At 46.8% G+C, this 12,201-nt stretch overlaps 3 protein-coding genes across 3 annotated transcripts in view; 1 reads left to right on the forward strand and 2 right to left on the reverse strand.

Moving 5' to 3' along the window:
• Positions 1–3,669: 3,669 nt before the first annotated feature.
• Positions 3,670–6,257, reverse strand: LOC117804971 (trichohyalin-like). Its single transcript, XM_034673467.1, has one exon. It carries the CDS (start codon positions 6,130–6,132, stop codon positions 3,670–3,672), a length of 2,463 nt encoding a protein of 820 aa, XP_034529358.1. The 5' UTR covers positions 6,133–6,257.
• Positions 6,258–7,086: 829 nt separating this feature from the next.
• LOC117805288 (trichohyalin-like) lies at positions 7,087–9,988 on the reverse strand. Its single transcript, XM_034673967.1, has one exon. The coding sequence runs from the start codon at positions 9,822–9,824 to the stop codon at positions 7,260–7,262; it is 2,565 nt and encodes an 854-aa protein (XP_034529858.1). The 5' UTR covers positions 9,825–9,988; the 3' UTR covers positions 7,087–7,259.
• Positions 9,989–10,326: 338 nt separating this feature from the next.
• The window catches only part of LOC117805424 (SLIT-ROBO Rho GTPase-activating protein 1-like), a 21,347-nt gene continuing 19,472 nt past the window's right edge, over positions 10,327–12,201 (forward strand). Inside the window, exon 1 of the mRNA XM_034674153.1 lies at positions 10,327–10,371. Within this exon, the coding sequence (XP_034530044.1) occupies positions 10,327–10,371 (45 nt within the window). The remainder of the gene's footprint in view (positions 10,372–12,201) is intronic.

Consider the following 12,201-nt stretch of genomic DNA (forward strand, 5'->3'; position numbering starts at 1 on the left):
TAAGAGGCGGGACTTAGGTTTAAATCGACTCTCTGGGTTGCTGATTATTTTCAGAATAAATGTAAAGTTTAGTCTGTGAAATAAAGATGATGTCATCACAGCTACCTATAGGTTTTACAAAAGCTTCTTTTCTACCAATCCAGTCGTTCAAAACACAAACATTCTTTATTTATTGACTTAAAAAGCTCAAAGAAGACTTCACAATAAATAATTCTTTATAAAGGGGTTCCCAAACCTTTTAGCCCGTGACCCCCACTGTCCCTCCAAGAGATTAAATGTTGCTTCATAATTCATTTAGCTGGTCTGCAGAAAATTAGCCACCTAGATAATCTATCCCCTAACCCTAACCCTAACCCTAGATAATCTATCCCCTAACCCTAACCCTAGATAATCTATCCCCTAACCCTAACCCTAGATAATCTATCCCCTAACCCTAACCGCCCGGGTTCTTGCTGGTCCCTGGACTTCTCTTGCACTTGTGGCTGTGTTTCCTGTGCTGTTATAAATGGACCTGCTGCTACTGATGCTAACTGTTCAAGAACCCAAATTCTCTGAAGAGTCGTCCGACAACAAAGAAAAGCAGAAAAAATGACTTTTTTTTTTTTTTTTTTTTTTTTAGTTGCAAGATTGTATTTCAAATTTAGCTATAATTTTGGGTCTTTTCAATAATAGGTAAAATATGTAATTTTGGATTACTTAAGAAAAAACGGAAGATTTGTGTTTATTTTCATTGTCATTATTTTGTTTATTTTTCTGTTTATTGATTTTTCCTTCTTTCCTGTTTGATACACCATTTTTTCTCATTTGTGCATTTATTAAAATTCCGTAAATGTATGAAAGTTGCAAAAAAATTGTAAAAGCAACAAAATTGAAAAGAAACAAAATTTTGGAAGACATCTCATGACCCCCTGTTAGTATGTCACGACCCCTCCGGAGGTCCAGACCCACACTTTGGGAACCCCTGCTTTATAAGAGGATCTAAGCAGTGAATGTTGAACAGTGTTGCTCCCAGTAAAACTAAATAAAGAGATTTGAATGATGGCAGAATAAATGGAGCTGCACGACTCTATTTCAGGTGATAATGAAACATTAACCACGCGGGTCTGATTCTAAAGTTCTGTTTACTCAACTGAGAAGTTAAACTCTTTGAGTTTGTTCCTCCACATATTTCATCCCTGCTCAGTAAAAGAAGAGCTTTGTTTCTGTTTTCAAAGAAGCTTTAAATGTAAGCGATGATATTAAACCTCAATGAACTTACACACACATTAAGACTTCAAGACTTCACATAACTCCTTACACAAGCTGCAGCCACTGACATTAACCTGTTTATGTCACCTCATGATGATTGACAGCATCCTGTTCTTCTCACCACAGGTTAACATGACGGGTTTACATTCCTGTCAGAAGGAACACGTGCAGACATACTGAACATAAAGAACACCACGAACACCACGGGGGTGTCGCCCTGTCGTGTTCGTCGTGTTCCTTATGTTCAGTATGTCTGCACGTGAAGAGAGAGAGAGAGAGAGAGAGAGAGAGAGGGGTGAAATCACAGTTGGTCTCTGAAGCGTCGTATCTTAATTAATCACTCTCATTCAGCTGAGGAGTTTAATTTGAAAGTCACCCTCCACTTCCTGACTTTCTGGATGAGTGCGTCTCTTTCCATACAGCTGTTAACGCTCCCATCTCACTTCCCAGCATCCTCTGCTCCAGATAATTGCTTTTTATTATGAGTTCACCGCCGTCCTCAAACACACAAAAGGCTTTGTGGAGCTTCCGTCTCATTTCCTCCTCGCACCTTATTGTTCCATTCAGACGCACTGAAACAGGACTTCAACCCTCATCTCCCAATTACTCTCTCTGATGATCAGCTGCTGCAGAATTCAAGTTCAGTGTGTGTTTCTATTCTCCTTTAATATCAGTCAAACTTTCTGTTCTGTCCTCCGGCAGGTGCAGCAATGTCGTATCTCCTCCTCTTCCTCCTCCTCCTCCTCCCCTCGGCTTCATCGTTGGAGTTTCGTTATCACAGCAACCTGGAGATGGAGCAGTACCTCCTCCAGCTGAACGCCTCCAGCCCTGACATCACGTACCTGTACAGCATCGGGCAGTCCGTCAAAGGTAAGCACACACACCTGTCTCCAGCTGTGTCTCTCCATCACCGAGGACACGAGCTGCACGTCTCATCTGTTCATTCTAAGATCCATATCTCAGGACGGGGACTCGCTCTGATGTTAACACGAGGAGAACTCATAATCACAAGCTGTGGTAAGAGGTGGGACAACATCTCAAGTCAGCTGTTAGGAACTCCAGATGTGAGGCCTCTGCAGATGTTTGGAGGGCGCTTTGTTTAATGGTTTTATTTTCATCTGATCCAACAGAGAACAAAATAAGAGCTCACTCCTGTCAGGTCAGGCTGTACGCTAGTGAGACCTAGTGAGACCTGGTGAGACCTGGTGAGACCTAGTGAGACCTAGTTAGACCTGGTGAGACCTAGTGAGACCTGGTGAGACCTAGTGTGACCTAGTGAGACCTGGTGAGACCTAGTGAGACCTAGTTAGACCTGGTGAGACCTAGTGAGACCTAGTGAGACCTGGTGAGACCTAGTGTGACCTAGTGAGACCTGGTGAGACCTAGTTAGACCTGCTGAGACCTAGTGAGACCTGCTGAGACCTGCTGAGATCTGGTGAGACCTGGTGAGACCTGGTGAGACCTAGTGAGACCTGGTGAGACCTGGTGAGACCTAGTGAGACCTGGTGAGACCTGGTGAGACCTGGTGAGACCTGGTGAGACCTAGTGTGACCTAGTGTGACCTAGTGAGACCTAGTTAGACCTGCTGAGACCTAGTGAGACCTGCTGAGACCTGCTGAGATCTGGTGAGACCTGGTGAGACCTGGTGAGACCTAGTGAGACCTGGTGAGACCTAGTGAGACCTGGTGAGACCTGGTGAGACCTAGTGTGACCTAGTGTGACCTAGTGAGACCTGGTGAGACCTACTGTGACCTAGTGTGACCTAGTGAGACCTGGTGAGACCTAGTGAGACCTAGTTAGACCTGGTGAGACCTAGTGAGACCTAGTGAGACCTGGTGAGACCTAGTGTGACCTAGTGAGACCTGGTGAGACCTAGTGAGACCTGCTGAGACCTGCTGAGATCTGGTGAGACCTGGTGAGACCTAGTGAGACCTGGTGAGACCTGCTGAGACCTGCTGAGATCTGGTGAGACCTAGTGAGACCTGGTGAGACCTAGTGAGACCTGGTGAGACCTGGTGAGACCTGGTGAGGATGAAAGCATGTTGGAGAAGTTCGAGCAGAGAGACAGTAAACAGTAGATACAGAACAACTCTGAGTCAGACATGCAGGAATCCAACTTTATAGAAATAACTTTCATTCTAAGAATTTAATGTTAAAGTTTTTGTTTTTTTTTATTGACATTTTTTAGGCTTGATGCATTTTTACTATTCTATAGGTTTTTTTTCAAAGTTGATTATGATGGGAAGAAACCGGAGAACCCGGAGTAAACCCGTGCAGACACAGAGGAACATGTTACTCTGTGTCTACCTGATGGCCCGTTACGGTCTGGGCATGTTGGGGGGGCTTGGGGGAACAGATGAGCTGGGGTTTTCCTCCTGGTCCTGCCACTGCATTCTCAGATGTTTGTATTGGCGGCGACTGTCAGGAGTGCATGGCCTTTTTAAACCTCCTCCACAAAGACACGTTCTCCATCTCAATAAGTCTGTCCTGAACTTCCAGCCTTTCAGTCTGCAGCTGGTTCTTTGAGGACGCAGCAAGATCTTGGAGCTCTTGAATCCTGTTGGTGTTGTTTCTTTCCTCTGATACTCTTCTTGAGACCTCTTTCTGCAGGGCCTGCTCCAGGGAAACTTTCTCCTCCTCCAGATTCTGAACCCACTTCTGGTCTCTGCTGGCTCTCCGTTGTGCCTCCCGCCTAAGTTCCTCCTGTTCTTTCCGGACGGTGTCAGTCCTCAGCCTTACAGCCTGCAGCTGGTTTCTTAAGGACTCAACAAGATCATGGAGCTCTTTAATCTTGTTGTCCTGTAATGCAATGATTGCGACTTCTCCTTGCAGGTCCTTCATCTCCTCCTGAATAGCCTGATTGACCTTCACCTGATCTTGTAGCTGGGTGTCCTGAGATGCACCAAGCTGCTGGAGCTCTTGAATCCTGTAGTCATGTTTTATTTGCAGGGCCTTCACCTCCTGCTCCAGGGAACGTTTCTCCTCCTCCAGATCCTGAACCTGCTTCAGGTCTCTGCTGGCTTTTTCTTGGACTTCCAGCCTAAAGTCCTCCTGTTCCTTCTGGAGGGTGTCAGACCTCAGCCTTTCAGCCTGCAGCTGGTTCTTTAGGTCTTCCAGCTGCACGTCGGTGTTGGTCTCCCTCCTCAAGTGCTCCTGATCCTTTCTGTTCAACCTCTGCGCCATCTCATCTTGCTCCTGTTTGGCCTCCTCCAGGCTTGTCTGGAGGTAACGAGTCAACACTTTATTCTTTTGAGGATGCTGTTCCTTAGCAGTTAGCTCCTCCAGCTCTTTAATCTTGATCTCTTTTATATGCAGGGCCTTTGCCACCTGCTCCTGAGAAAGAACCTTCACCTCCAGATTCTGAACCTGCTTCAGGTCTCTGCTGGCTCTCTCTTGTCCTCCAGGGGGGCGTTCTTGCCTAAATTCCTCCTGTTGTTTCTGGAGGGTGTCAGCCCTCAGTCTTTCAGCCTGCAGCTGGTTCTTTAGGTCCTCCAGCTGCACGTCGGTGCTGGTCTTCCTCCTCAAGTCTTCCAGCTCCTGCTCCTTTCTCCTCAACCTCTGGGCCATCTCATCCCTCTCCTGTTCTGCCTCGTCCAGGCTTGTCTGCAGGTTGCGAGACAACACCATCTTATTGTGCAGCTTGAAGTGCTGAGACGCAATAATGGAATCCAGGGACCGTTTCTCCTCCTCCAGATTCTGAACCTGCTTCAGGTCTCTGCTGGCTTTCTGTTGAACCTCCAGCCTTAATTCATCCAGTTCATTCAGGAGGGTATCAGCCCTCAGCCTTTCAGCCTGCAGCTGGTTCTCTTTACTCTCAACAAATTCTTGGAGCTCTTTAATCATGTTCTCCTGTAATGCTCTGCTTGATGCTAGCTTGCAGTCCAGATCCAGGTTCTCTCTCTGCACGTCTGTGTTGGTCTTCCTACTTAAGTGCTCCTGATCCTTCCTCATCACCCTGACCATCTCATCTCGCTCCTGCTTGGCCTCCTCCAGGCTTGTCTGGAGGTAGCGAGTCATCACTTTATTCTTTTGCTGATGCTGTTCCCTAGCAATTAGCTCCTCCAGCTCTTTAATCTTCATATTTTTTAATTGCAGGGCCTTTGCCTCTACAGAAAGTCCCTTCACCTCCAGATTCTGAACCTGCTTCAGGTCTCTGCTGGCTCTCTCTTGTCCTCCAGGGGGGCGTTCTTGCATAAATTGCTCCTGTTCCTTCTGGAGGGTGTCAGACCTCATCCTTTCAGTCTGCAGCTGGTTCTTTAAATCCTCCAGCTGCACGTCAGTGTTGTTCTCCCTCCTCATGTCTTCCTGCTCCTTTCTCCTCAACCTCTCTGCCATCTCATCCCTCTCCTGTTTGGCCTCGTCCAGGCTGGTCTGGAGGTAGCGAGACGACACCATCTTATTTTTTAGTTTGATGTCCTGAGATGCAATAATGCAATCCAGGGTAACTTTCTCCTTCTCCAGATCCCGAACCTGCTTCAGGTCTCTTCTGGATTTTTCTTTTACCTCCTTCCTAAATTCCTCCTGTTCCTTCTGCAGGGTGTCAGACCTCAGTCTTTCAGCCTGCAGCTGGTTCTTTAAATCCTCCAGCTGCACGTCGGTGTCGTTCTCCCTCCTCATGTCTTCCTGCTCCTTTCTCCTCAACCTCTCTGCCATCTCATCCCTCTCCTGTTTGGCCTCGTCCAGGCTTGTCTGGAGGTTGTGAGACGCCACCATCTTCTTTTGCAGCTTGATGTCAGCCTTCAGCCTTTCATCCATCAGCTGCTTGTCCTTACTCTCAACAAGATGTTGTAGCTCTGTAATCTTGTTGATCATCACCTCAGCCTCCGTCTCCTTCTCCATGGTTTCAGCCCTGCTCAGGGACTCTGAGTTCCTCTTGTTGTCCATGTGGAATCCTTGGGTTAGTTAGTGTCTTGAATGTAGACCAGTTTAAAGTCACGAGCCTTGCTGACCGCTTGTCTCAGGTTGGATCTGTGAACTGCTGAGGGTTTGAGGATTGGTTTACTAAGTCTGAAACCCTTTACCACTATGACATCACAAGGAGATCTGCCTTTGATGTTGCTCCAAAATCTGTTTTCTTGTGACATCACACATTGTTCGTTGCTAAGCGCCACTTGAGTGTCTGCTTGTTGCAGCAGCTCTCTCGTCGTCGTGTGTGTGTGTGTGTGTGTGTGTGTGTGTGTGTGTGTGTGTGTGTGTGTGTGTGTGTGTGTGTGTGTGTGTGTGTGTGTGTGTGTGTGTGTGTGTGTGTGTGTGTGTGTGTGTGTTTCACTTTGTCTGTCTGCAGCCAAACATCATCTCTCATCTTCCCCTCAAGTTCCTGTGATGACTGTTAACTCTGTGGTTTCTGTGTGTGTGTGTGTGTGTGTGTGTGTGTGTGTGTGTGTGTGTGTGTGTGATCACATAAGTGGACTGTAAACGGTTGTTAATTAAATCTGGGACGGATTAACCTGGCTAATCACACAAACACACACACACACGCACACGCACACACACTCAAGTAGCTAATCTGGGCTAATCTAGGACACCAGCTGGCTCACGTCCAACGTGTGTGTGTTTCACTTTGTCTGTCTGCAGCCAAGTGAGACCTAGTGAGACCTAGTGAGACCTGGTGAGACCTGGTGAGACCTGGTGAGACCTGGTGAGACCTAGTGAGACCTGGTGAGACCTAGTGAGACCTAGTGAGACCTGGTGAGACCTAGTGAGACCTGGTGAGACCTGGTGAGGATGAAAGCATGTTGGAGAAGTTCGAGCAGAGAGACAGTAAAGAGTAGATACAGAACAACTCTGAGTCAGACATGCAGGAATCCAACTTTATAGAAATAACTTTCATTCTAAGAATTTAATGTTAAAGTTTTTGTTTTTTTTATTGACATTTTTTAGGCTTGGTGCATTTTTTACTATTCTAAAGGTTTTTTTTCAAAGTTGATTATGATGGGAAGAAACCGGAGAACCCGGAGTAAACCCGTGCAGACACAGAGGAACATGTTACTCTGTGTCTACCTGATGGCCCGTTACGGTCTGGGCATGTTGGGGGGGCTTGGGGGAACAGATGAGCTGGGGTTTTCCTCCTGGTCCTGCCACTGCATTCTCAGATGTTTGTATTGGCGCCGACTGTCAGGAGTCATGGCCTTTTTAAACCTCCTCCACAAAGACACGTTCTCCATCTCAATAAGTCTGTCCTGAACTTCCAGCCTTTCAGTCTGCAGCTGGTTCTTTGAGGACGCAGCAAGATCTTGGAGCTCTTGAATCCTGTTGGGGTTGTTTCTTTCCTCTGATACTCTTCTTGAGACCTCTTTCTGCAGGGCCTGCTCCAGGGAAACTTTCTCCTCCTCCAGATTCTGAACCAACTTCTGGTCTCTGCTGGCTCTCCGTTGTACCTCCCGCCTAAGTTCCTCCTGTTCTTTCCGGACGGTGTCAGTCCTCAGCCTTACAGCCTGCAGCTGGTTTCTTAAGGACTCAACAAGATCATGGAGCTCTTTAATCTTGTTGTCCTGTAATGCAATGATTGCGACTTCTCCTTGCAGGTCCTTCATCTCCTCCTGAATAGCCTGATTGACCTTCACCTGATCTTGTAGCTGGGTGTCCTGAGATGCACCAAGCTGCTGGAGCTCTTGAATCCTGTAGTCATGTTTTATTTGCAGGGCCTTCACCTCCTGCTCCAGGGAACGTTTCTCCTCCTCCAGATCCTGAACCTGCTTCAGGTCTCTGCTGGCTTTTTCTTGGACTTCCAGCCTAAAGTCCTCCTGTTCCTTCTGGAGGGTGTCAGACCTCAGCCTTTCAGCCTGCAGCTGGTTCTTTAGGTCTTCCAGCTGCACGTCGGTGTTGGTCTCCCTCCTCAAGTGCTCCTGATCCTTTCTGTTCAACCTCTGCGCCATCTCATCTTGCTCCTGTTTGGCCTCCTCCAGGCTTGTCTGGAGGTAACGAGTCAACACTTTATTCTTTTGCTGGTGCTGTTCCTTAGCAGTTAGCTCCTCCAGCTCTTTAATCTTGATCTCTTTTATATGCAGGGCCTTTGCCACCTGCTCCTGAGAAAGAACCTTCACCTCCAGATTCTGAACCTGCTTCAGGTCTCTGCTGGCTCTCTCTTGTCCTCCAGGGGGGCGTTCTTGCCTAAATTCCTCCTGTTGTTTCTGGAGGGTGTCAGCCCTCAGTCTTTCAGCCTGCAGCTGGTTCTTTAGGTCCTCCAGCTGCACATTGGTGCTGGTCTTCCTCCTCAAGTCTTCCAGCTCCTGCTCCTTTCTCCTCAACCTCTGGGCCATCTCATCCCTCTCCTGTTCTGCCTCGTCCAGGCTTGTCTGCAGGTTGCGAGACAACACCATCTTATTGTGCAGCTTGAAGTCCTGAGATGCAATAATGGAATCCAGGGACCGTTTCTCCTCCTCCAGATTCTGAACCTGCTTCAGGTCTCTGCTGGCTTTCTGTTGAACCTCCAGCCTTAATTCATCCAGTTCATTCAGGAGGGTATCAGCCCTCAGCCTTTCAGCCTGCAGCTGGTTCTCTTTACTCTCAACAAATTCTTGGAGCTCTTTAATCATGTTCTCCTGTAATGCTCTGCTTGATGCTAGCTTGCAGTCCAGATCCAGGTTCTCTCTCTGCACGTCTGTGTTGGTCTTCCTACTTAAGTGCTCCTGATCCTTCCTCATCACCCTGACCATCTCATCTCGCTCCTGCTTGGCCTCCTCCAGGCTTGTCTGGAGGTAGCGAGTCATCACTTTATTCTTTTGCTGATGCTGTTCCCTAGCAATTAGCTCCTCCAGCTCTTTAATCTTCATATTTTTTAATTGCAGGGCCTTTGCCTCTACAGAAAGTCCCTTCACCTCCAGATTCTGAACCTGCTTCAGGTCTCTGCTGGCTCTCTCTTGTCCTCCAGGGGGGCGTTCTTGCATAAATTGCTCCTGTTCCTTCTGGAGGGTGTCAGACCTCATCCTTTCAGTCTGCAGCTGGTTGTTTAAATCCTCCAGCTGCACGTCAGTGTTGTTCTCCCTCCTCATGTCTTCCTGCTCCTTTCTCCTCAACCTCTCTGCCATCTCATCCCTCTCCTGTTTGGCCTCGTCCAGGCTGGTCTGGAGGTAGCGAGACGACACCATCTTATTTTTTAGTTTGATATCCTGAGATGCAATAATGCAATCCAGGGTAACTTTCTCCTTCTCCAGATCCCAAACCTGCTTCAGGTCTCTTCTGGATTTTTCTTTTACCTCCTTCCTAAATTCCTCCTGTTCCTTCTGCAGGGTGTCAGACCTCAGTCTTTCAGCCTGCAGCTGGTTCTTTAAATCCTCCAGCTGCACGTCGGTGTCGTTCTCCCTCCTCATGTCTTCCTGCTCCTTTCTCCTCAACCTCTCTGCCATCTCATCCCTCTCCTGTTTGGCCTCGTCCAGGCTTGTCTGGAGGTTGTGAGACGCCACCATCTTCTTTTGCAGCTTGATGTCAGCCTTCAGCCTTTCATCCATCAGCTGCTTGTCCTTACTCTCAACAAGATGTTGTAGCTCTGTAATCTTGTTGAGCATCACCTCAGCCTCCGTCTCCTTCTCCATGGTATCAGCCCTGCTCAGGGACTCTGAGTTCCTCTTGTTGTCCATGTGGAATCCTTGGGTTAGTTAGTGTCTTGAATGTAGACCAGTTTAAAGTCACGAGCCTTGCTGACCGCTTGTCTCAGGTTGGATCTGTGAACTGCTGAGGGTTTGAGGCTTGGTTTACTAAGTCTGAAACCCTTTACCACTATGACATCATAAGGAGACCTGCCTTTGATGTTGCTCCAAAATCAGTTTTCTTGTGACATCACACATTGTTCGTTGCTAAGCGCCACTTGAGTGTCTGTGTGTGTGTGTGTGTGTGTGTGTGTGTGTGTGTGTGTGTGTGTGTGTGTGTGTGTGTGTGTGTGTGTGTGTGTGTGTGTGTGTGTGTGTGTGTGTGTGTGTGTGTGTGTGTGTGTGTGTGTGTGAGGCCTGCAGGGCTTCATTCATTCATCAGCAGCTCTCAGTCGTCGTGTTTATACATAAACTTGAACTCATTAAAAATCTCCCTGAATGACTCCAACACTAACTCTGTAATCTGATGACGTCATGAAGGAGTGATGTAAATATGAATCCAGATCCAGTCTTTGCTCCTCACTCAGTCACACTCTCAGTAACCAGGATGTGTTGGTTCTGTATTGATTCCTCTGTTAGCTCAGGTTTTATCTTTCACTAAAGGAGGCGATGACACGTCAGCTCTGAGAATCATTCACAGGTTTTAAGAAGTGGTCAATGATCCCTTGTTTCAAATCCTGGATGTTGAATGTTGTCCAGTTTGAGTTAAAGAGCTAAGCTTCTTATTTTCCACATAAACGAGCACGCAGGAAAATCCAGAGGGTCACTTCAGAACACTGAACCTGTTTGTGGGTGAAACCCTGCAGAGTCCTCCGAGACGCTTTAACCAAACTACATGCGTTTGGACTGGTGGACCCAGGGTCCAAATTTAGTTCAGGGGTAGATAATCTCCCCCCTAAAAAGCCCCTGCGGGGGGGGTAGTTCTTTTCAAAGGTCCCGGGACTTTCAGGGGGCGGGGCCTGCAGTGCTGAACGTGTCTGATTGGTAGATTAACCTCAGTGTTTTTATTCCTCCCTCCGTCCACAATAACATCACACACATCTGTGATTCTCTTGATTTCTCTTTCTTTCATTAGTTTTTATTTGTTCTATCTTGTTTGTATGTGTGTGTACTTTTCAAAAGAAGAAGCTGTGATTCTCTTGATTTAGCAGCTTGTAACAGTAGTCTTCTCTCAGCCCACCGTGAATGCGTCTCTCCTCCCGGTGTTCCGGTTTTAAAAGTGACCCTGTAAACTGGAGACCTTCAGCTGAACGTGTCAGTGTTTGTGGAGTTTACACAGCTGTTGAAACACAGAGGGAGTTCCTGGGAATGCAAACTAGTTTAGTTTTTATTAAGATTTCAAAATATCCTCATCAGATATTTAATGATGGTCTAAAGACATTTATGAGGGATGCATCCGGCTGAGAGTCTCCAGTTAACAGGGTCGCCGTTTAAACCAGAACACCGGCCGATCTCTGCGATCACGGCTTTTTGAGTTCAAAAGGATTTTAAAGCCGTGTTGAAACGTCTTTGCTACTCGCGCTTATCTCCTCTCCTGCTTTTTACATGTTTTTCTGCTTTTCAGAGCACAATTTCAAATTTGAGGAAAATGGATTTTTTCGACAGGCTCCAAGTCAACTTTTTGTCAACTTTTTTTTCAAATATTTTTTTTTCGAAATATTTTTCTTTCATATTTTTTTGGCAGATTTTTTTTTTTTCAAATTTCTTTTTCAAATTTTTTTTTTTCAAAACATTTTTTTTTTCAAATTTTTCCAAAAACCATTCACAGTCATTGTTTTTTGGTCTGGTGGTGTAGTGCATTTACTTTTATTCCTCCATACGTCTCTGGCCTGATTTACACAATCTACCCGGGACTTCAGCCCGCGGTCCAAACGCAGACAACAATGGGGGACCAGGAACCTTTTAGTTCAGGGGGAAGTAGTTCTGGGGGCTGAAAGACCCCAGAACTCTTGGTCCAAATGCACATTTTGTGCGTAACGTCTCGTCCTGTTTGTTGGCTGTTGTTAAAAGGAGGCTGTCTCACTGCAAACAAAATCTACCTATGGGTACAAATCAATTATTTGAACTTTACCTCTTCCTCAAGAAAGATTTCCCCCTGAATGTTTTGCTAATTTTGAGCATAAAGTTGGATAAATTTACAAGATTCACTGCTCTCTCTCTCTCTCTCTCTCTCTCTCTCTCTCTCTCTCTCTCTCTCTCTCTCCTCTCCCTCTCTCTCTCTCTCCCTCTCTCTCTGTCCTCTCTCTCCCTCTCCCTCTCTCTCTCTCCTCTCTCTCTCTCTCTCGTCTCTCTCTCTCCCTCTCTCTCCTCCTCTTCCCTCATTCCTCTCTCTCCCTTCTCTCTCTCTGCTTCTCTCTCTCCTCTCTCT

The sequence above is a fragment of the Notolabrus celidotus genome, chromosome 21, assembly GCF_009762535.1.
Source record: "Notolabrus celidotus isolate fNotCel1 chromosome 21, fNotCel1.pri, whole genome shotgun sequence".
NCBI lineage: Eukaryota > Metazoa > Chordata > Actinopteri > Labriformes > Labridae > Notolabrus > Notolabrus celidotus.

Coding starts and splice junctions, on each gene's coding strand:
- LOC117805288 (XM_034673967.1), bottom strand. CDS start 9,824: ATGGACAACAAGAGGAACTCAGAGTCCCTGAGCAGGGCTGATACCATG.
- LOC117804971 (XM_034673467.1), bottom strand. CDS start 6,132: ATGGACAACAAGAGGAACTCAGAGTCCCTGAGCAGGGCTGAAACCATG.